Source organism: Balaenoptera musculus, chromosome 1, assembly GCF_009873245.2.
Source record: "Balaenoptera musculus isolate JJ_BM4_2016_0621 chromosome 1, mBalMus1.pri.v3, whole genome shotgun sequence".
Classification (NCBI taxonomy): Eukaryota; Metazoa; Chordata; class Mammalia; order Artiodactyla; family Balaenopteridae; genus Balaenoptera; species Balaenoptera musculus.
The window spans coordinates 140,937,456-140,962,269 of record NC_045785.1 but is presented as its reverse complement, the minus strand read 5'-3'; the positions used below and the strand labels follow the sequence as shown (position 1 = coordinate 140,962,269).

General features: G+C 36.0%; 1 protein-coding gene across 3 annotated transcripts in view; it reads right to left on the bottom strand.

Annotated features, from left to right (window-relative positions):
* HMCN1 (hemicentin 1) overlaps positions 1 to 24,814 on the bottom strand; it is a 506,773-nt gene that overhangs the window by 176,945 nt on the left and 305,014 nt on the right. For all 3 annotated transcript variants that reach the window (XM_036867831.1, XM_036867840.1, XM_036867846.1), the window contains exons 34-40: positions 24,444 to 24,613; positions 23,108 to 23,262; positions 19,248 to 19,371; positions 3,793 to 3,894; positions 2,719 to 2,895; positions 2,022 to 2,173; positions 775 to 898 (exon numbers count right to left, since the gene is read on the bottom strand). In XM_036867831.1, coding sequence (XP_036723726.1) covers positions 775 to 898; positions 2,022 to 2,173; positions 2,719 to 2,895; positions 3,793 to 3,894; positions 19,248 to 19,371; positions 23,108 to 23,262; positions 24,444 to 24,613 — 1,004 coding nt within the window. The remainder of the gene's footprint in view (positions 1 to 774; positions 899 to 2,021; positions 2,174 to 2,718; positions 2,896 to 3,792; positions 3,895 to 19,247; positions 19,372 to 23,107; positions 23,263 to 24,443; positions 24,614 to 24,814) is intronic.

Here is a 24,814-nt window from a genome sequence, read left to right as displayed (position 1 = left end):
TAGGAGTAAATTATTTGGAAGTGAGGTAGGACTTAGAAGAGAAGGCCTGCATTAAACAGATACTCTTTGAGGACTACAGAACAAATCCATTACTCCAGGAACCAAGAATATAATGCAAATAAAACCCTGAAAAAGTTCTAAACGCAAAGGTATACTAAAATGTGGAATGACAAGTGTAATCTATGAATGGAGGCCATTGAGGCCCCAACTTTGTTCCAGGGGCCTCTTGGTGTGATGCAATCAGACCTTTCCTTTTGTACCTTACAGCTGCATCGTAGGTAGGAAGAAAAAATAATTGAATTTTGCCTAAGTTTATGTTTAGTTTAACTTTTGCTTCTCAAATATCCTTTAATTCATAGACATAGTACTGACTATAAAATATGCTGATTGTACATATAATTAAAAAGTAAGAAAATCCAGGCTTCGAGTAGAGCAGATCAAGAGAGCTACTTGAACAGAGCCTTGTTTTAGGGAGAAGAATATGTCTTCCAAATTGCAAAGATCTCTCCATAGTCATGTTCTTCAGAGGGCTCCATAAAACCAACACCCTACATGCTGGATGTATGCATTTTTAGTTCTCAGAACTTCAATAAAGGAAAATTAAAGTCAAATATAAGGCAGAAAGGGTGAATCTGATTTAACTAACCTTGCAATATTTTGATAATTTCTATTGTTCATAGTTCTTTATTGTCAAAAACTTGCGTAACTTCCTCAGTGATATTAGGACTTAAACACAGCTGTATCAGAGCAGAAATAATTATTAAAATGTCTTACCATATACTCTGAGGTCAATGTCCCTTTGTTTCTCCCCAGCAGCATTTACTGCCACACAGGTGTATCTCCCCGTATCACTGATTTGTGCACTGGTCAAGGCTAGGATGCGGCCCCCAGACAGAACCTGTTGATGAATAGAAAGCTAAATAACCAATATATCTCCTGAGAACTGTAGGCGTAAACATACTTTTTCAATTATTTTCTGACATTGATCAATTGAACATTTGCCTCTAGAAGCATTTTTACTTGGATGTTTTAAAGAGGGCAAGCATCATTTAATCCCCTTCTCATCTTATCTGTGGAGGACGACAGAGGCTAGAACCAAACTTGGTAATAACCACTGAACACAACTCTCTACATACAGGATCAAGTGAAGATCCAACTTTATCAACACTTACTACAGAAAGAGAAAAAGCCACCAGGGGAGAAAGATAAGAAGTGGGAATAAGAGGAGCTAATCCTCCTCTTAATTTTTCTTTGAGAGAACAAGTAAGAAGGTAAAATTAACAGCACAGTAGCAGTCAAATAAATTAATTAGTCACATTCATTGTCCTTTTATCCCACTGATGTAGTTGTACCTTTAATATTGACATGGACTCTGGATAGTCTATGATCCCAAATTCTGCAAGCAATGGATTTTCAAGAAAATTTCAAGAAGTAGAATGGTGGAATAACTATGCTCTCTGCTAAGCAAAGCAAAATTGAAGTACACTTTCAATGAGATAATATGTGTTTCTGTATTTTAAATTTTGAGTCAGTGCAATGTACTTACATTTTTTTGTCAGACTCAAATTTCACTTCTCATAATGTTGCCTTTATAATTTTTCTTTGTATGATGTTTTAGTAGAAATAAATATACTCTGTGTGGTTCTCTGATTATTTCCAGACATTTAAATATAACGTCTACCAAAAAATTCCTGTTTTTATTGTTGATGAACATTTCTTTGTGTAGAGTATCTTTTATGGTGGTGGCAGAGAGTGGGGGGGAAGTAGAAAGTATCTAAAACAATGGTCAAAATACAGCACTACATATGAGATAAGGGAACTCTTAGATATACTGAGCTTTTAATGAATTGTTTAGAAATCACAATTGTGTGCCCATGGTATTTATGGATGTATATGTGTACATGTTTGGATAACATTTGTGAATCCTTGCTCTCCAAATCCCTTTAATAGTTTTACTTGTTTACACTTCCTGTATTGAATAATTAGATGGTAGATTTCACTTAAGGAATGACAGAGAGTACCTGTATCCCATTAGTGAAACTAGCGACAGGGCTCCCATCTTTCAACCAGGTCAGACTTGGGGCAGGGATACCTCTGGCTTCACATTCTAACCTCACCAGGTTATTAACTACCACTGACACCATGTTATTGCTGCCAGAAATTGATGGGGGCACTGAAAAGGAATAAAAAAATAAATAAAATTAAGATATGTTAACATCATGGAATATTACATCTCAAAATAATAAAACTATATGTTGTGTCCACAGTAATATGTTTTACATTTTTATTTCTTGATTTCCAGGCTTTGTGTGTATCTGTGTATGTTTCCTTACACTATATCTACTCTAGTATGTTAACTATGAACTACTCTTAAAAGCATTATTAGAGATAATAACTTAGAAACATTTCTTGAACTAAAACCTATGATTCTGACAGACAATATTTACAAACAGGGCCATTGTCATTGGCTGATAAGACTGTTGATGACTATTTGCAACAATTCATCTAAAGAAAACTTAAGTTCAATAGCATGTGAAAATAGAGCATTTAATGGGAATCAGAAAATATAAACGCTTATCAGTTTTAGAACACTGCATTCTTAAGTAAAGATGACAATAATACATTCTGTTAAATATTTACACTAGAATTCTATAGATGCACTTAATCATTTTGAATGCTTCTTCACCCCAGGATGAATCTAGGAGAAGTAGCACTGACCATGGACCTGTAGACTATAAAATAACTCTGTAGCTCCAGCTGAGTTGATGGCCACACATTTATATATGCCAGCATCTGTGATCTGGGTGCTTTCGATATTGATGATCTGTCCTCTGTTCAAGAAAGTCATGCTACTGGAACCTAATAGTGGACGATTATCTTTGTACCATGTAATAGCTGCAAGGGGAAGAGGACAGAAACCCATCTTTTTAAAACTTCTCATTTAAAAGCTCAATACACACACTAAATCGAAGCTTAACTACAACAGTAACAATTGCTTTATTCTTATGCTTATCATCTTAGTTTAATCTGTTTAATTATCTCTTTAAGGTTGATTTTTAGGAGGAGGTAAACTTTAGAAAAACATGAATAGCCAATCCAATATAAGAGTCCTGAAGTGAACTTATAAAAATAATATTCTTTACATTATCTCTAATGTATTGGGTTGGCCAAAAAGTTCATTTGGGTTTTGTCATACAATCTTACAGAAAAACCTGAACGAACTTTTTGGCCAATCCAATATCAGTATTTGTTTGATAGCAAACTTTTAACTGATTCTTTTTCTTTTGGTGTAGTATATATTCCTCTCATCTATAAAATTTTGTTTATGCATCTAATCAAAACCAAACACTATACATACTGTTAGCCTCAAAATTTTTATATTATTATTGATTCGTATGAATAACTTACTGGTGATGAAAATCAACAAAATAATAGTCTCATCAAATGAATGATTTATAAAGATAATCAATTGAGACTAGATAAAAATATATTTTTCAACAAAAATTTATATGCAATACCACTGTGGGTTTTGTGGCCATAGTAAGGACAATAAGATAATTATTCACATATTTCTACATTGTTTAAATGGGTAAATTATTTCATGTAGTTAAAAGCAATGAAAATTCAAAAATATCATCCACCTAATGATATCCTTATCAATGTTTTACCCTTGAAATATATTCTATAATATTTCCCTTATTAGTAATTACTATATTATGCTTATAAACAGATTTAGCAATTCGCAGAAATCTTAAAATGTTAATAAGTTACAGAGTCCACAAACAAACCTACCAGGAGAGGGATTTCCAGTTGCCTTACACTCCAGCTGTATGGGGTTGTTCACTACCACGGTCTCATTCAGCATCTTCCCTGCATCCTCCAGACTGGGTGGTTCTGTAAGAAGCCCAAACAGATAATTAGCAAACACAAATAGGATATTTAAACTGAAATTGCTTGCTCACTGGGAATTGTCATTTCTTTCTTTCTTTCTTTCACTTATATACAATGATATATTTGGAATAAAACTAAAGTATACTATTAAGTAGTACTGAAGAACAGGATGGAAAAAGATGTTAATAGGTTTTCAGATCATCCATTTCTCTATGCCTAGACAGGAAAAGCCTTAGAACTGTAGATTAGTAGAGCAGTAAAAGAAAGTTAAAGGAGTATTTTTTTTAATTCCAATAAATCTGACTGGTCTGATGATGAATTGCCTTTACCAAGAAGTAATCTAACACATTTGAACTCTTTCAGGGAAGGACATGGGTATTCCTCAAAATATCTGACTTTACCTTAGTAAGTACTATCTTAAACCATTTCAGAGGGATTAAAATCATTTTTTGTTTGTTTATTAGAGTTTTTTCTTTTGATATGAAAGTTACAATTAAACTGTTAGTAAAATAAAACAGAAAACTACATTTTCAACTTTAAATAATCACAGATAATGCTGCTCTATTTTTAATGTATTTATAAAGTAGGAATTCAGAAAGTCTAAGAGGCATAGTGTAAAAGTAATGACAACTTAGAACAGCAATGCCATACATCTTCTCCTATCTCAAGGAGTGTAGGAGGGATGCCAGGAGAAAAACAAAAGTACAAGTAAACTAGAGATCTTATCTTACTTGGAAAAGATACTACAGATATGTTTGCTTTAAGGTTTATATAAAAATACATTTTAAAGATTTGCTAAATTTAACTTATCCAATGCATGAGAGCCCCTGACCTCTGCCTCATATACAATTAAACAATTGATCCATTAATCTAGCAAAAACAGAGAAAGGGGAAAGGAGAAAAGGGAACAAGAAAAATGATGAGAACTAAATAAGATGGCAGAAATAAAATCAAATATATAAATCAAGAGCATAAATGTGAATCAGTTCATTTTCTTGGTCAATAGAGAAAGACTTAACACTATTTGAGGGTTAACAGTATTTTTTAAAATTAAAAAGCAAAAGTAAAACAATTGCAAAAATGTTGACAATAAAGAGCTGGACAAAGGTATACCAGAACAAGTGTGATATCAATTTCTGACAAACTGTTATACAAGGCAAAAATAATGCTTTCTATTGACTGAACTGTTACAATTCAGAAAGAATCCACTATAATGATAATGCTTTATGCGCTGAATAAAAAGGCAAAAACTGTTAAATAGCAGAGAAAATTTGAAAAACCGAAAAGTACTATATTTTAGTACACCTTTCTTAGAAATTAACTATGCAGTGAAACAAAAAATAAAGTTACAAAGAATTTGAGAACTAAAATTACCCATCCATACTGTATGTGTGTATGTATATTACATATATACACATACACATATGTATTAGTGTATTTATGGTTAACAAAGAATATGTATTATTTTCAAATGCCAACAGAATATTTTCAAAACAGACTATATATTAGGCCATAAAAAAGTCAATAAAGCATTTATAACCACAAGTTAATAAAACCATAATAAAAAAAAAAGAGAACTCAGTAATAAAATATAAAGTTCTCTACATGGAGAAAAAATTTATTAAAAAGGAAATCAAAAGTATAGAAGTAGAAAAAATAAATTAGAATGAGATTGATTAAAAACTAAAACCTATGGAATGTCACTAAACAGTACATTACTCAAAGAAAATCTTAAAGCCCTAATTAATATATTAAAAACTAAGAAATAATGAAAATAAATGTTCCAATCATTCAACTCAGATTCCATAAAAAGACCAATAAAATAAGCCAAAGAAGTCAGGAATAAAGAAATAATAAAAATAAAAGCAGAAGACTACACCAAAGAAAACAAACAAGCAAAAGAAATAACAAAAGAAGACAATAAAACTCAAAGCTGGTTTTTGACAAGTTTAAAATAAAGTCTGTGCTCAAAAGTAGATGTTCTTGTGAGTCATATTTGTTTTCTTGGAAGTTGTTCCTAAACACAAAGCCTAGACTCCACTCCTCCTTCATACCTGTAGTTCCTTTGTATCCATCTAATGAAATGTATTAACCCCTCCTGCTTGAAATGCCTAAAATGTTTCTGTTTTCTGCACTAAATTCTGATTTATGATATGGCATTTAAGGACAAAAGACCTTTAAATATGGCTATCTGACTTTTCCAACTGGAAAGGAAAAATAATTAATCCATGGCGCATTCTTTCAAAACTGTTATTTAAATACTAACTTGAAGCCTTCTGGACTAAAGTGATCACTGAAGGCTTTGACAGACTATGCAGCAACTGCAATAAAACAACATGGTAAGAATAAGAAATAAAAGAGCTGTGGAGTGGGCTGGCTATTTTTCATTCCACTAAAGGACTGAAAGAAAAAAAGATTAGATGTCAGCAAGAATGGCAGAGTAAAGACTGAAAATCCATGCCTCCATTAGAAAACAAAAAAGAACACTGGAAAAATTATCAAAACCAACTTTTTCACAACTCTGGAAATTAACCAAAGGCTTGCAATAATTAAAGTGCTTATTCAAGAAAAACAGCAAAATCTAATTAAGAACAACAAGGTTGATGACATTTTATCTCATTCTATTCCCATCACTCTCTCCCTACCTCAGCAGTAAGCTTGAAAGCAAAGAGCTCTGCAACCACAGTGAAAAAAGCAGCCAAGTAGAAACTGGATAGTAGAATGCGTTTGGTGCTACCTAAAAGGTTCCTGGAAGGACCTTCAAGAGGGCGGAGGAGTAGGACGATGGAGATCAACTTCCTCCCCACAAATACATCAAAAATACACCTACATGTGGACCAACTCCTACAGAACACCTACTGAACGGTGGCAGAAGACCTCAGACTTCCCAAAAGGCAAGAAACTCTCCACGTACATGGCCGTGTGGCTGACAGTCTTGGTGTTCCAGCTGGGTGTCAGGCCTGAGCCTCTAAGGAGAGAGAGCTGAGTTCAGGACATTGGACCACCAGAGACCTCCCAGCCCCACGTAATATCAATCAGCGAGAGGTCTCCCAGAGATCTCTGTCTCAATGCTAAGACCCAGCTCCACTCAATGACCAGCAAGCTCCAGTGCTGGACACCCTATGCCAAACAACTAGCAAGACAGGAACACAACCCCATCCATTAGCAGAGAGGCTGCCTAAAATCATAATAAGCTCACAGACACCCCAAAACACACCACCAGACACGGTCCTACCCACGAGAAAGACAAGATCCAGCTTCATCCACCAGAACACAGGAACCAGTCCCCTCCACCAGGAAGCCTAAAAAACCCGCCAAACCAACCTTATCCACTGGGGACAGACACCAAAAACAACGGGAACTACGACCGTGCAGCCTGCAAAAAGGAGACCCCAAACACAGTAAGTTAAGCAAAATGAGAAGACAGAGAAACACACAGCAGATGAAGGAGCAAGGTAAGAACCCACCAGTCCAAACAAATGCAGAGGGAATAGGCAGTCTACCTGAAAAAGAATTCAGAGTAATGATAGTAAAGATGATCCAAAATCTTGGAAACAGAATGAAGAAAATATGGAGACGGAGACATTAAAACCTCTACAGACAAACAAAAACTAAGAGAACTCAGCACCACCAAACCAGCTTTACAACAAATGCTAAAGGAACTTCTCTAGGCAGGAAACACAAGAGAAGGAAAAGACCTACAAAAACAATTAAGAAAATGGTAACAGGAACATACATATCGATAACTACCTTAAATGTAAATGGATTAAATGCTCCAACCAAAAGACACAGACTGGCTGAATGGATACAAAAACAAGACATGTATACATGCTGTCTACAAGAGACCCACTTCAGACCTAGGGACACATACAGACTGAAAGCGAGGCAATGGAAAAAGATATTCCATGCAAATGGAAATCAAAAGAAAGCTGGAGTAGCAATTCTCATACCAGACAATAGAATTTAAAATAAAGACTATTACAAGAGACAAAGAAGGACACTACATAATGATCAAGGGATCAATCCAAGAAGAAGATATAACAATTGTAAATATTTATGCACCTGACATAGGAGCACATCAGTACATAAGGCAAATGCTAACAGCCATAAAAGGGGAAATTGACAGTAACACAATAATAGTAGGGGGTTTTAACACTACACTTTCACCAATGGACAGATCATCCCAAATGAAAATAAATAAGGAAACACAAGCTTTAAATGATACATTAAACAAGATGGACTTAATTGATATTTATAGGACATTCCACCCAAAAACAACAGAATACACTTTCTTCTCAAGTGTTCATGGAACATTCTCCAGGATAGATCATATCTTGGGTCACAAATCAAGCCTTGGTAAATTTAAGAAAATTGAAATCGTATGAAGTATCTTTACTGACCAAAATGCTATGAGTAGATATCAATTACAGGAAAAAACTGTATGAAACACAAACACAAGGAGGCTAAAGAATGCGCTACTAAATAACAAAGAGATACTGAAGAAATCAAAGAAGAAATCAAAAACTACATAGAAACAAATGACAATGAAAACACGACAACCCAAAACCTATGGGATGCAGCAAAAGAAGTTCTAAGAGGGAACTTTATAGCAATACAATCCTACCTCAAGAAACAAGAAAAATCTCAAATAAACAACCTAACATTACACCTAAAGCAATTAAAGAAAGAAGAACAAAAAAACCCCAAAGTTAGCAGAAGGAAAGAAATCATAAAGATCAGATCAGAAATAAATGAAAAAGAAAAGAAGGAAATGATAGCAAAGATCAATAAAACTAAAGCTCGTTCTTTGAGAAGATAAACAAAATTGATAAACCATTAGCCAGACTCACCAGGAGGAAAAGGGAGAAGACTCAAATCAACAGAATTAGAAATGAAAAAGAAGAAGTAACAACTGGCACTGCAGAAATACAAAGGATCATGAGAGATTACTACAGCAACTATATGCCAATAAAATGGACAACCTGGAAGAAATGGACAAATTCTTAGAAAAGCACAACCTTCCAAGACTGAACCAGGAAGAAATAGAAAATATAAACAGACCATTCACAGCACAGAAATTGAGAGTGTGATTAACAATCTTCCAACAAACAAAAGTCCAGGACCAGATGGCTTCACAAGCAAATTCTGTCAAACATTTAGAGAAGAGCTAACACCCATCCTTCTCAAACTCTTCCAAAATATAGGAGAGGGAGGAACACTCCCAACCTCATTCTACAAGGCCACCATCACCCTGATACCAAAACCGAAGATGTCACAAAAAAAGAAAACTACAGGCCAATATCACTGATGAAGATAGATGCAAAAATCCTCAACAAAATACTAGCAAACAGAATCCAACAGCACATTAAAAGGATCATATACCATGATCAAGTGGGGATTATCCCAAGAATGCAAGGATTCTTCAACATACGCACATCAATGTGATACACCATATTAACAAACTGAAGGATAAAAACCATATGATCATCTCAATAGGTGCAAAAAAAGCTTTTGACAAAATTCAACACCCATTTATGATAAAAACTCTCCAGAAAGTAGGCATAGAGGGAACTTACCTCAACATAATAAAGGCCATATATGACAAACCCACAGCCAACATTGTTCTCGATGGTGAAAAACTGAAACCATTTCCTCTTAAATCAGGAACAAGACAAGAATGGCCACTCTCACCACTATTATTCAACACAGTTTTGGAAGTTTTAGCCACAGCAATCAGAGAAGAAAAAGAAATAAATGAATCCAAATCGGAAAAGAAGACGTAAAGCTGTCACTGTTTGCAGATGACATGATACTATACATAGAGAATCCTGAAGATGCTACCAGAAAACTACTAGAGCTAATCAATGAATTTGGTAAATTAGCAGGATACAAAATTAATGAACAGAAATCTCTTGCATTCCTGAACACTAATGATGAAAAATCTGAAAGAGAAATTAAGAAAACAATCCCATTTACCATTGCAACAAAAAGAATAAAATACCTAGGTATAAACCTACCTAAGGAACCAAAAGACCTGTATGCAGAAAACCATAAGACAGTGATGAAAGAAATTAAAGATGATACAAACAGATGGAGAGATATAACATGTTCTTGGATGGGAAGAGTCAGCATTGTGAAAATGACTATACTACCCAAAGCAATCTACAGATTCAGTGCAATCCCTATCAAACTACCAATGGCATTTTTCATAGAATGAGAACAAAAAATTTCACAATTTGTATGGAAACACCAAAGACCCTAAATAGCCAAAGCAATCTTGAGAAAAATGGAGCTGGAGCAATCAAACTCCCTGACTTCAGAGTATACTAAGCTACAGTAATCCAGACAATAAGGTACTGGCACAAAAACAGAAATATAGATCAATGGAACAGGATAAAAAGCCCAGAGATAAACCCACACACCTACAGTCAATTAATGTCTGACAAAGGAGGCAAGGATATACAATGGAGAAAAGACAGCCTCTTCAATAAGTAGTGCTGGGAAAACTGGGCAGCTACATGTAAAAGAATGAAATTAGAACACTCCCTAACACTATACAAAAAAATAAACTAAAAATGGATTAAAGACCTAAATGTTAGACCAGACACTATAAAACTCTCAGAGGAAAACATAGGAAAAACACACTTTGACATCAACCACAGCAAGATCTTTTTTGACCCACCTCCTAAAGTAACTGAAATAAAAGCAAAAATAAACAAATGGGACCTAATGAAAGTTAAAAGCTTTTGCACAGCAAAGGAAACTATAAACAAGATGAAAAGACAACCCTCAGAATGGGAGAAAACATTTGCAAACGAGTCAATGGACAAAGGATTAATCTTCAAAATATATAAACAGCTCATGCAGCTCCATATTAAAAAAACAAACAACCCAATCCAAAAATGGGCAGAAGACCTAAATAGACATTTCTCCAAAGGAGACATACAGATGGCCAAGAGGCACATGAAAAGCTGCTCAACATCACTAATTATTAGAGAAATGCAAATCAAAACTACAATGAGGGATCACCTCACACTGGTTAGAATGGGCATCATCAGAAAATCTACAAACAACAAATGTTGGACAGGTTGTGGAGAAAAGGAAACCCTCTTACACTGTTAGTGGGAATGTAAATTGATACAGCTACTATGGAGGACAGTATGGACTTTCCTTAAAAAACTGAAAATGGCATTACCATCTGACCCAGCAATCCCACTACTGGGCATATACCCAGAGAAAACCATAATCCAAAAAGACACATGTACCCCAATGTTCATTGCAGCACTATTTACAATAGCCGGGTCATGGAAGCAACCTAAATGCCCATTGACAGACAAATGGATAAAGAAGATGTGGTACATATATACAATGGAATATTACTTGGCCAGAAAAAGGAATGAAATTGGGTCATTTGTAGAGATGTGGATGGACCCAGAGAGTGTCATACAGAGTAAAGTAAGTCAGATAGAGAAAAACAAATATCATATATTAATGCATGTATGTGGAATCTAGAAAAAAGTTACAGATGAACCAGATTGCAAGGCAGAAATAGAGACACAGATGTAGGGAACAAACTTATGGACACCAAGGAGGGAAAGCAGGGGTGGGTGGTGGTGGGATAAATTGGGCAATTGGGTTTGACATATATACACTAATATGTATAAAATAGATAACTAATAAGAACCTGCTGTATAAAAAATAAAGAAATAAAATAAAACTCAAAAAAAAACAAAAAAAGAGCATGGGTAGGGACTTCCCTGGTAGCACAGTGGTTAAGAATCTGCCTGCCAATGCAGGGGACACAGGTTTGAGCCCTGGTCCAGAAAGATCCCACATGCCGCAGAGCAACTAAGCCCGTGAGCCACAACTACTAAGCCCGTGCTCTGGAACCCACGAGCCACAACTACTGAGCCTGAGTGCCACAACTACTGAAGCCCGCACACCTAGAACCCGTGCTCCGCAACAAGAGAAGCCACTGCAACGAGAAGCCCGTGCACTGCAATGAAGAGTAGCCCCCGTTCACCACACCTAAAGCTCGCGTGCAGAGACTAAGACCCAACACAGCCAAAATTAATTAATTAATTAATTAATTAAAAAAAAAGAGCACTGGTAGAGGTAACTAATAGTAAAGACAGTAAAACTATATATTTTGCATATAACATTTTTTTCTCCTCTCTGAATTAAAATACAATAGCATAAAGCAATTATAAATATGTACTGATAGGCACATGATGAGTAAAGGTGTAACTTGCATGACCATAATAGCACAAAGGAGGGGAAGGGAAGGGACCTATACAGTAGCAAAGTTTTTTATACTATTGAAATTAAATTAGTATTAATCCAAATTATAACATTATTAATTAAGGTGCTAATTGTAATACTCAGGGCAACCACTAAAAATGAACTCAAAAATATAGTAAAAAAAAGAAAGTATCTATTTAACACAAAAAAGGTAGTAATGGAGGAACATAAAAACAAAAATGACATAATACATATAAAAACACATATAAATGGTGGACATAAATCCTGTCATCTCAGTAATTACGTTAAATGTAAATGTATTAAACACTCAAAGCAAAAGGCAGAAGAGACTAGCAGAATGGATTTAAGAAGCAATACGACAATAAAAACACGACCTGACTATATGTTGTCTACAAGTGACAGACTTTAAATTCAAAGACACAAATAGGTTGAAAGTAAAAGGATGGAAAAGATATACCATGCAAACAGTAACCAAGTAAGAATGGAGACTCTATACCAATATCAAACAAAGTAGATTTTGAAAGAAAAACTGTCACTAGCAACAAAGTAGGACATTTTAAAATGATACAAAATATCAATTTATCAAAAAACATATGAGAAAACAACAGAGTCTCATATATTCACAAAACAACAGAGTCTCAAGATACATGGAACTAAACCATGCAGAATCAAAGGGAGAAAGACAATTCAACAATAAAGGTTGGAGATATCAATATTCCACTTGCAATAATGAATAGAACAATTAGACAAAAATCAACAAGAAAATAGAAAATAGTATGAAGTTTCCTCAGAAAATTAAAAATAGAACTACCATATGATCCAGCAATCCCATTTCTGGTTGTATATATGAAGGAAGTAAAATCAGTATCTCAAAGACATATCTGCACTCCTATGTTCATTGTAGCATTATTCACAATAGTTAAGACATGGAAACAACCTAAGTGTCCGTAGACAGATGAAAGGATAATGAGGATGTTATCTTTCTTTCTCTCTCTCTCTCCCCCTCTCCCCCTCTCTCGTGTGTGTGTGTGTGTGTGTGTGTGTGTGTGTGTATTATATGTATTATCATACAACATATACATATGATGTATGTTGTATATATACATATATATGGTGTGTGTATACACACACACACACACCCACACACACACATAATGGAATATTTTTCAGCCATGAGAAAGCAGGAAATTCTGCCACTTGAAGCAACCTGAGAGAACCTATAAGACATTATGCTAAGTGAAATAAGCCAGACAGAGAAAGACAAATACTATATGATCTCTTATATGTGGAATTTAAAAAGAGTTGAACACATAGAAACTGGTGGAATGGTGATTACCAGGGGCTGGGGGGTGGGGGAAATGGGGAGTTGCTGGTCAAAGGATACAAGCCTTCATTTATAAGATGAATAAGTTCTGGGAAGCTAATGTACAGCATGGTGACTATTCTATTACTAATACTGTATTGCTAAGAGAGTAGATATTAAGTGTTCTCACTACACACTCACAAAAATGGTAACTATGTGAAGTGATGGATGTGTTAATTAACCTGATTGTAGTAATCATTTCACAAAGTATACATGTATCAAATCATCACATTGTATACTTTAAACATATACAATTTTGTTTATCAATTACATCTCAATAAAGTTGGGAGACAAAAAGGAATAAAAAATACAGAGTGGTACTGGCATAAGGATACACACTTAGGCAATGGAATAGAATTGAGATTAGAGAAACACACCCTTACATCTACAGTCAAATGGTTTTCAAAAAGACTGCCAAGCCATTCAATGGGGAAAGATTAGTCTTTTCAATAAATGGTGCTGGTTCATTTTTTAGGTTAAAAAGTAAATACAAATATAAATGCTATTATTCCCTTCTAGCATTAAAGAGATGGTCTTGGAAATCTGAATTTAGGTGAACGCTGTTCTAGAAGAAGAATTAGTAAGGTAATAATATCTTACGTTAACAGTAAGAAGATGTCTGCATACTCCAAGCAGAAGATTGAATTCCATTCAACTTAACTGGTTTTTTCCTTTCTTCTAAAAGTTCTAGGCGTATATCACGCCAAAACCAAAATACCTTCTTCTGGACATATTGTGGGTCTAAATTTTGCCTATTATTTTAATCATTCAGAGGCGTAAATTCATTATTTCAAATTCTGGTTAAATTTGAATTAATACATAACTGATCTAAAAGTGATTTGGGTGAGATAATACACCTTAACCACCAAAATTATAATATAGTAAATAATAAATTCATCTATACCGAGAAAATAGTATAGTAGAGCCTGGAACTGAAGTTATCCTTTAAAAAAGAAAAAAAATTCCCTATAATATTCTCAAGTCTCCTTTAAGCCACAAGTGAGCTATTAAGCAAAACACAGAAATGCTATAGAAACCTTTTTTTAAGTGGGTGTTAGCAGATGTTAGCCAAGCAAATACTTTAAAATAATAAAATTAAATTAAGGGTGCTCTATTAATGTTTTAACCAGACAGCTAATACAGACTCAAGATGGTTCCTGGCCAACAGTAAAGATAGCAGGACTTTAGACATATTTGTTAAGATGTTGGTACAGTGAGAAGTGCCAGAAGCCAAATATGTGTTTGGCTGAAACAGTCATTAAGCTACTACTTACAGATGATGACTAGGAACCAGGCACCAGGCTAAATTTTTCATGTCTAGTCTTGCGTTTATTCCTCAGAACAACTTCCCTGATTATGGTATTATCTTCATCCTTCCCATTTTACAGATGAGAAAACGGGGCTTTTAAAAAGTTAACATCTAAGCCCACTGTCCTCCAGATATTACTTGAGAGTATAGGAGCCTAAATTCAAAGCTTTTAACCACAACATTCTACTTCTGGGCGCTTCACATGGTTGATTTCAGCTAGGAAATAATTAAGTGCAGATGAAATGAATGCTTGAGCCATTAGACCCCAAATAATCATTTGTTTGTGGAAACATCTGTCTCACTTGGCAAATATCTGAGGTTTAAATATAATTTCATAGTTTGGTCTAGAGAATTAGAACTTCCAGAATTATGAAACTTTGATCATCAAAAGGACCACCTACTGAAAGCCTCAGCCTTTTATGATTGACAGAACTCCCCCTGGAAAACCCAGGGGATCATGAGAATATTCCTCTTCTCATGATCATGACTTCATCTTCTAGCCCACGAGACCACATGCACCCTTACTTCTGGAAACACTTTTTTCCATGTTTGAGAAGAATGGAAGCTTCTACGATCTTTTTTATAGGAAAGCAAAATACTAAACAATCTGAAAGCTGAGTTTCTTTGATTAAATAAATTGATAAATGAACTAAATTAAATAATAGTTGCTTCCCTATAGATTTTTCAATGTCCCTCAATATATAGCACCAGAATTAGATACAACATTTTGGAAGCATTCAGAGAGCAAGAATATAAGAGGGCTACTATAAGCTTCTATTACTGACTTCTAAGATTGATTAGCTTTATTATGAAATTGAATTATCAAATCTACAGTAATTGGAGAGAGCCATTAATACCTCAAGTATTTCAGTGTGTGGTATCTTTAAGCCATTCTATCTTTATTCTTATGCAATTTTTGACGTCAGGTTAACTTGTCATTTTAACCTCTGAGGTCTTTTTGAAATCTCTCAACCCTTAGAAATTCCTATACCTTTTTTAACATCTCCAGTTCTCACCGAAATTATTAATACAAGTATTGAAGAGGACAGAATCAAGTTTGGAGCCATTTTCATCCAATGTGACACTGCCCTCATGAGTGCCAAGATGATACACCAACTTTCTGTTCAGATTCCTGTCACATGCTCTTAGCCAACTACTTCCTCCAAGTTGACCATTATCAGTATTAGATTAGAAATTCACTTCATCATTTATTCTCCCTTCAGGTTGATGAAATGGTGTCCAGACAAGTCAAGATTGTATTAGATGAAACATTTTCAGCTACTAATATATCTTACCTCTATACTATTGCTGATTCGTATGAAGAAGATTGTTTTATATTCTTCATCTAATTTGGTAGTTTTTTTGGGGGGGGGTATAGTTGCTTTACAATGTTGTGTTAGTTTCTGCTGTACAGCAAAGCAAATCAGTTATATGTATACATATATCCCCTCTTTTTTGGACCCATAAACTAGATGAAAAGACAACCCTCAGAATGAGAGAAAATATTTGCAAATGAAGCAACTGACAAGGGATTAATCTCCAAAATGTACAAACAGCTCATGGAACTCAATATCAAAAAAACAAACAACCCAATCAAAAAATGGGTGGAAGACCTAAATAGACATTTCTCCAAGAAAGACATACAGATGGCCAAGAGGCACACGAAAAGATGCTCAACATCACTATTAGAGAAATGTAAATCGAAACTACAATGAGGTATCACCTCACACCGGTCAGAATGGCCATCATCAAAAAATCTACAAACAATAAATGCTGGAGAGGGTGTGGAGAAAAGGGAACCTTCCTACACTGTTGGTGGGAATGTAAATTGATGCAGCCACTATGGAGAAGAGTATGGAGGTTCCTTAAAAAACTAAAAATAGAACTACCAAATGACCCAGCAATCCCACTACTGGTCATATACCCTCAGAAAACCATAATTTGGTAGTTTTTAATAAATCCTTACAATGACTAACCTTCTATTTCTCTTTCTTTTCACATTAACTCAGACATCTTCTAGCCTGCATCCCCTGTCTCTGATGATTTTCCATGTCAGTATGTACACTAATTGCATCTCCTGCTAACATACATTGTGTTACCATATTCAGACAGTACATTTATAGACTTGTGTTTTCTTAGGTAGTGAATCTGTTTATTCTATTCTGTTGTTGCTAGGTAGTTGATGGGATACTTGATTTCTTTTATGGATTCTAGTTTTCAGTCATTCTTGACTACACTGGCAAGTCTCCAGGCCAGTCTTTACAGTCTGAGCCAACGTACCTCCACGTAATGGCACAGACTACTTGCATCAGAGATGCTGTTTCAGGAGATGTGGGAATGGGCCCAGGAAGCTGTACTTTTTTTTTTTTAATTAATTAATTTAGTTATTTATTTTTGGCTGTGTTGGGTCTTCGTTTCTGTGCGAGGGCTTTCTCTAGTTGTGGCAAGCGGGGGCCACTCTTCATCGCGGTGCGCGGGCCTCTCACTATCGCGTCCTCTCTTGTTGGGAGCACAGGCTCCAGACGCGCAGGCTCAGTAGTTGTGGCTCACGGGCCTAGTTGCTGCACGGCATGTGGGATCTTCCCAGACCAGGGCTCGAACCCATGTCCCCTGCACTGGCAGGCAGATTCTCAACCACTGCGCCACCAGGGAAGCCCAGGAAGCTGTACTTTTAACAAGCAATACCTACGATTTTTATGAATACAAGTTTGAGAGCCTCAAACACTGAAGTTTGGTTCTTCCCAGTTCTGGAGACATATATTCTGTTCTTCATTACAGAGTCTTCATTTAAGTAATTTAAACCAGTCTAGAGAACAAAACCAAATCTTTCTTTTTGATAACTCCTGAAAGAGTAAAAGTGGGAAATATTTTACGTCTAATACCTCTAAACCTCAAAAGCACTCTGCAAGTCAGATACTCAGAGAGGTTAAATCGTTTGCTCAAGGTTACACAGATCACGTTTAGCATAGAATTTAAACTAAAGTCGGCATGACTCCAGTGCCTGAGATGACTACAACACATCATGCTGCTATCCCACTCAACTATTTCCTTTAGCCAACAATGGAGATCAGATAAGGACTGAAATTGTTGGAAGGGAGGGAACAAATAGCCTGTATAAGGAGGAGAGAAGGAGACTCAGAGCAGAAAAATGGGGAAGGAGAGCAAGCCCACCCTGAGCACACTCTTAGATGGAAGTGGAGGTCTGAGTATATGCTGGAGACAGCTGCCAAAGAACACTAGAAAGACATACAATGCCCTACGAGGAACAAGGTAAATTCAAGGCAACTTAAGGGAGAGCAAGGTCAGCCTGTCCCCCAACCCTCAATTATAGTGAGACCATTCCAAGATGGTTCCACTCAGATATTGGTCTTTAGGTTAATTATTCAATGAAAAAATAAAGGTCCTCTTAAGGAACATGGTTTGTGTGTATGACATCTGTAAGTCAGGTGTTCATATTGGAAGAACTGGGGAAAGAATAAGCTGGTTTATTGGAAACGTTTAGAGAACTGATGATTTAAATCTTTTAACTGGGTGATTTAAATAAAAGAAAATATGTAAAGAAACAGATTAGAATTCAACGTTCAAATTAAATTTTTTCATTCACTTACTATTTACTCTTTCATTTGTTAAATATTTATTGACTGCCTGCTATATACCTGGAATTAAACTAAGTGCTGGAGTGTTCTTCTAGGTTAAGATTGCTCAGAAAATGTAGAGTAAATATATGAATGCATGGATGGATGGAATGAATGAATGAATAAAAGTTTAACAAGCAATCCTGTGAATTAGAGAAAATGAACAACACGTACAATGAGAGCTTGGCTAGCTCTCTGCAAATATCCTTGGCTGAGTTAGGAAAGCTCAAGCCTACAATTCTTGGCCTTTTCTGATGAGCCTCTAGAGATGTGAAGTCTTACACTGAAGGTCAGATAATCTTTCAAGTTTACTGTGAAGCTACAGTATTCATGAAGTGTTCCACAGCCAACCAGACTTTTTATTAAAGCACATGAGAGAAGATCCTGAGTCAAGAATAGCTTCTGCTCACAAAATCCATCTTACAGGCAGGCAGGATAATCACAGACAATGCTAAGGAAAAACCCTGCAACTTCTGGGTTGTTTTTTTTTTTTTCCAATAAAAGTTATCTGTACAAAGTTATCAGTTGACAGAATTCAAATAATTAAAACACAGGGTGGTGCATTTATTTATTTATGAGCTCCAGCACTTCCTATTTGACAACCTGAAAACTGAAGATCTTAATATGAGCAAGTATAATGAAAATAATGTAAAAAAAACTATATACATTTTTATACAGATTAAAATAAACACTTGCTCATTTTATACCACAATTCAATAAAAATGGGCCCGCTATGTTTTTAAAAAGCCACAGAAATACTCTTGTTAAGACGTGAAGATGCCATTACCATGCACATGCAGTTGAATGTGCTGTTGTGTTTCTCCAGCTGCATTGGTAGCCACACATGTGTATCTGCCAGCATCTTCCATGAGGGCTTTGGCAATTTGTAGAACTCGACCAGAAGACTGTATCTAATTGGGATCAGAAAGTATGGCAGCATTTTGTACTTTATACTTGGACTTGAAAACATCTGCTGAATAGACAAACTTATTTAAATTTGTAATATCTAGTTATATTTTTATGCCAGTATCTTAATTATCTTTTGATAGATTAGAGCCAGATCACTTCATCATGCACAAGAAAATAGACTATTGTGATTGAAAAGCTTTTCTTAGTCATTGGAAAACACAAAACAGTGTTACCTAAGGCAAGCCTGCTGGTACAGTCATAAAACTCCACTGAATAAAAGACTTTAGCACTGCAACTATGAGGTATGTGATGAAAATTTAAGCTATTTGAAAAAAACATGGTTACATTTATGCAACACTTCATAAATAGTTTTAAAACAATCTTTTTTGATTAAATGGTCATGGGGGCCAGAAAAACAATAAAAATTATAAAATATGAGTAATGGAAATGCAGATAAATTTCCTTGACTTGTTTTCCTTATTTCCCTCTTAAACACATTGCAGCTAGCCTCTACCATTTTGGAACTGGTGATTCAGTGGTTATTTTTTGAAAATGATTATTCAGAGGTTACCAGTTAACTTCTAATCACAGCATCCAGCAGCCTAGGCAGTGAGCTCATACTCTCCATCATCATCTACAGCATTTGGCGTTGTTGACTTCCTGCTCCTTCAGTCACTCTGCCCTCTGGGAGCTGAAGGTACAGCATTCCCTCAGTTCTCATTCTCTGACTTTCTTAGTAGATTACTTTATGGAATCTGCTTCCTCTTCCTGTCCCGTAAACAGGAAACTTAGCTTTCTGATAGTTTTCATCCAAACCCATGGCTGTGATGAAGAATCCCATGCAGACTCCTAAATTTACAGCATTGGCCTTAACTTTTCTCCTGAGCTTCCAGCTATCTGCTGGACAGGTTAGCACATGAAATTGAACAATCCAAAACAAAGCTGTTTTCCTGTATTTCTAAACCAAATTCTCATTGCGTGTTTCCAATCTTGCTTAATGGCACCAGTCATCTGGGTTTCAGAGCCCACTTTGACTCTCTTAGTAATTATACCACTCTGTGTTTCTCAGATCCTGTCTCCATTCTCACAGCCACTGTGGGATTATAATGGCTCCTTAATTTATATTCCAGTTTCTCCAACCTCCCGAACTGTTAATCTGCCTTGCATACTGTTGCCAGAATAATTTCTAAAATGCAAATTGGATCCTTTTACCAGTCCCCCTTCAAAGCTCATTCATGGCTCCCCACTTTGCCCAGAATGAAATCCGAACTCAGCAAAGCCTTCCAGGCTTACTGCATTCTGACCCCATATGATCTTCTCTCCATACACTCCCACATAAACTCCCACGTAGCTTATTCTTCATCCATACTGTACTAAACACGTTAAGCAGCACATTCATATACTTATGTTCACTTCTAGACTTTCGCATACGGCCTTTAAGTGCAGTAATTTCTTAAGATTCTGAACTAGATCATTTTTTTTCTATTTCTTCTTACTCTTTATTCTGCCCTTGGATTAACTCATCTACGTCCATGTGTTTCAAATATGATCTGTGTGCCAATATCCCAAGCCAGAACTATCTTTTGAGCGTCAAAACCATATATTCAATGGTCTACCTGGCAACGCCACTAGTTTATTTCAAGGTCAACTCAACACCCAGAAGTCTAAAACTCAAATCACAGTTATTCCCCCTCAAACTTATCTTCCTCCAAAGTCTCCTTTCTCACTGGATGGCAACACTATTTATGCACTTGTGTAGATTAGCTTCCTACTAATTTTTCTTGATATTCCCCACTCCCTCACCTTTCATCAACAATCTATAATCAAGCCCTAATGATTTAACCAATAAATAACTCTCAACTATATCCATGTATCCTCATCTCTATTGCCAGCATGTGAGTCCAAATTTCTATCTTCTCTCTCCTAGACAAATGCAAATAAGTTCAATTGATTTCCACATATCTACTCTTGACTCCTTCAATTCATTCTCCAAACGGACCTAGGTAACTGCTGAAAATATAAGCCTGATCATGTCACTCTTCTCTTAAAACTGTTCAGAAATTTCGCATTGTGAAATTCGCAAAGTGAAAATAAAATCATTAACATTACTTAAATGCCTCCTACCTGTCCTCTGGTCTCCTCTAATACCATTTCTCCCTTGCTCTTGGTTCCCTAATCCAATGGCTTGCTTTCACGTTCTCAAGAGGTGTCGTGCTCCCCTTTACTTTCAGTTGTTTGCCCATGCACATCTTCTCTGAAAGATTCTACTCACCTCTCTTCTATTAATTTGCCCACTTAACTCCATATGTTCTTCAGATCTCTGCTTAAAGACTTTCTCCATAAATTACCCTCCCTCACGCTGTTGGAGGAGGTCACTGAGAGGATGTGACCGCAGGGATGACCTGTGAGCTGGACTCAGGCATTTGGAGGCTCCTCATCCTCTCCCCATTTTTGGAATGTGCATTCCATCTTCTTTCCCAGTGCTAGAAACTGCCCAAGGACGCAGCCTTGAGATAGTAGTGTGATGTTGAGACCATCTGGACAGGATATATGACTGAACCCAGTTAAGACCTCTATATAAACTTTTAAGATTTGGTGGGCACGTGAGGAGATCTACTCATCTTGCAGTCATCCAAGACAAGCCTGGTAAGTAAGTTCCCTTGCTTATTAAACCTGCCCCCTACCAATCTGGAGCGCTGTGCCTCTTTCTTAGATCTCTCTCTGCCCTCTCTGAATAGGGGGACGATTTCAGATGACACCCGGGAAGCTCCAGGGGTTGCAAACCAACACACGCTCAAAGGCTTTCCTCATTATCTGTTCTTATACCTCTCTATACTGTCTCCTAAAATTACTCATCACAGTTTGCAATTATACTTTTGTATGATTGTATGATAAATATCTGTCTCCCAAGTAAACAGTTGTTTACCTGTTCTGTGTTAGAAGGCTACATATTAAATCTTTTGCTAACGCAAATGTGTGAGATTAGTTCCACCGAATTTGGAATAGGAATGATAAATGAACAGAGATATCCATCACTTCTGCCGGGAGAAGAACTTGGCACATCCCTTGTTAACTGAAACCTACCTCAAGCAAAGCTCAAACCCACATTAGTCAATTAACTTGATCTTAGTAGCAAAATCTATTAATTATTTTAATTGTATCATGTAGATTACGCAGGTTTGCAATCTACCTATCTATTAATTCAACAAATATGTATTGATATATAGTTATATGCCAGGGACTATACTCAATATGAAAGATACACAAGTGAACTTATTCATAGAGTCTGAGTCTCTGCCATCATGATGTTTATAAACTAAACTATGTTTTTCAAGAAACCATTTCACTTAGGTTTATTTATCAATAGAAATAACTCTACCTCAATCCTGGTCAATGGTGAATATACTGAGGATACTCTGACTTACTTAGTACTGATGAACTATTCATCCATAAGATACCAGTTTTTAAATAATTAAAACAGGCATAAATTGAAATAATAAAAATACCAACCACTATGTTAAAATTAACATCATTGTTAAAGTTATTAGTCTTTAATTAATTTCATTTTTCAAATCAAAATATTAAGTTAAATTCTGAAAAACCCTAAGGAAAACACATATTGTTTTAGTACATTTCCTGCAAAATCTATCCAACAGGAAAATCTATAATTAAGAAAGGAGAATATGATAGCTCCATATATAGCTTTCTCATCTTGGGCAAAATAATATTCATACTTACTTTGAGGTTTCCTTGGGCAGTGTTGACAGGTTGGCCATCTTTTAACCATGTAATGGATGGCTTTGGAATGCCATTGGCTATGCACTGCAAGGTGATGGGCTTGTACCTTACTACAGCTCTCTCAGAAAGCCCTGAGGATTTGATTGTTGGAGGAACTAGATTTAAGAAAAAGAGAGGAGAAGAAAGGAAAGAAAGAAGAAAAAAGGAAGTGAGGGAGGGAACAAAAACTATAATCAGTGGGATCAAACACTTAAAAGTCTGTATCCAAGAACTTGAAACTTCAAAATTTAGAAAAGGGCAGAGGCCTATTTTAACAAACAGAATAATTTCATTCCATGGATTTCACTTATAACTTGAAGCAATTTTAGAGATTACTGATCTCTTAACTATGGGTCTCTAATTCTCCAGAGAAAAAGTGAAATGTATTTACAGCAACTGCAATCCACATGTATGTTTGGTTTACAACCTCTTGGTGTGTTTTCCCAGTCTACTATGACCGGCCCTTTCTCTAGAACTGCCTCATTAAATTGGGGTGGGTTTCCAGTACCCATATTTATACCACATGACTCTGTCCCCAGCAAGGCTGATTAAATCCAGGAGAGTAACTTGATTTAAGCTGGGCCTGCCAGATTCCCTCCCTCAAGAATTGGAATTGAGACTGAGAAACAGGATTAGCTGTATTCCATCAAAATGCAGGAAAAAACCAGTCCGCCTGGGAAGAATGAAGTTGATGTTCATAGAAACCTCTGCTTGTTGCTTCCAAACACTCTCTAGTTTCTCATTGCAGTCCCTCCCTTCCCAAGGTCTGCTGGCAAGTGAGACACCTGATACCCTGGCAGAGGGTTGCTTCTGTCATTAGATGAATGGTTCTAACCCTATTGTGCCAGTTCCATGAGTGCACTTATGTGCCCTGGATCCTGCATAACACCCTCAGCCTCCATTTCTGGAAATGACTTTATTCACACTCCCTCCTGTTTTGGATGAATCTTTGAACACTCGTATCCCCCCTTTATTTGAAATTTGCTGCCTGCCTCTTCTATCTTCTTTGATCTCATTCCTCAGACCCTCACATTCTATGCAGAATATACCTCCTACCATTTAAATTCTGTCTCAGTTCATTCACATGATACCTCTTGGTTAAATCTTCTGTGTTAGTAAAGTGCCTTAAAATTTTCCACTATCTAATTCAAATTTGCATCCAAATTCTCACTCAAATTAGCACTACTTTCCACAACTCAAGATTTATCCAGATTACTGAGCTAAGTTCTGAATTAGATACTGAAACAATGCATAAATGAATTTTCAGTGAAATGCTCCTGCCCCTTCTTCAGCATACCATGAACAGTCACTTCAAATTCCTTCTTGTGGTCTCCAGCAGTGTTTGTTGCTACACACCGATAAAGGCCTGTGTCTGACACTTGAGCCTGGGCAATAACCAGTTTGTATCCATTTAGCAAGATCTTGAATCCATCCCTTTCATCAATTAGCTGGCCATCCTTCAGCCACCTACAGAAATAAGGCAAAAAGAAGTCTGGAGACATATTTTAAATAACTATGTTCCTAACTATATCTTAAATAACTATGTTTCTAAAGCAATCTATCTATCTCGGAGCAACTACATTTATTCATATATTCGACTTATATACTTATATATATGTATGTATATGTGTATATATGTATATATGATACATTTATATTATGTATTCT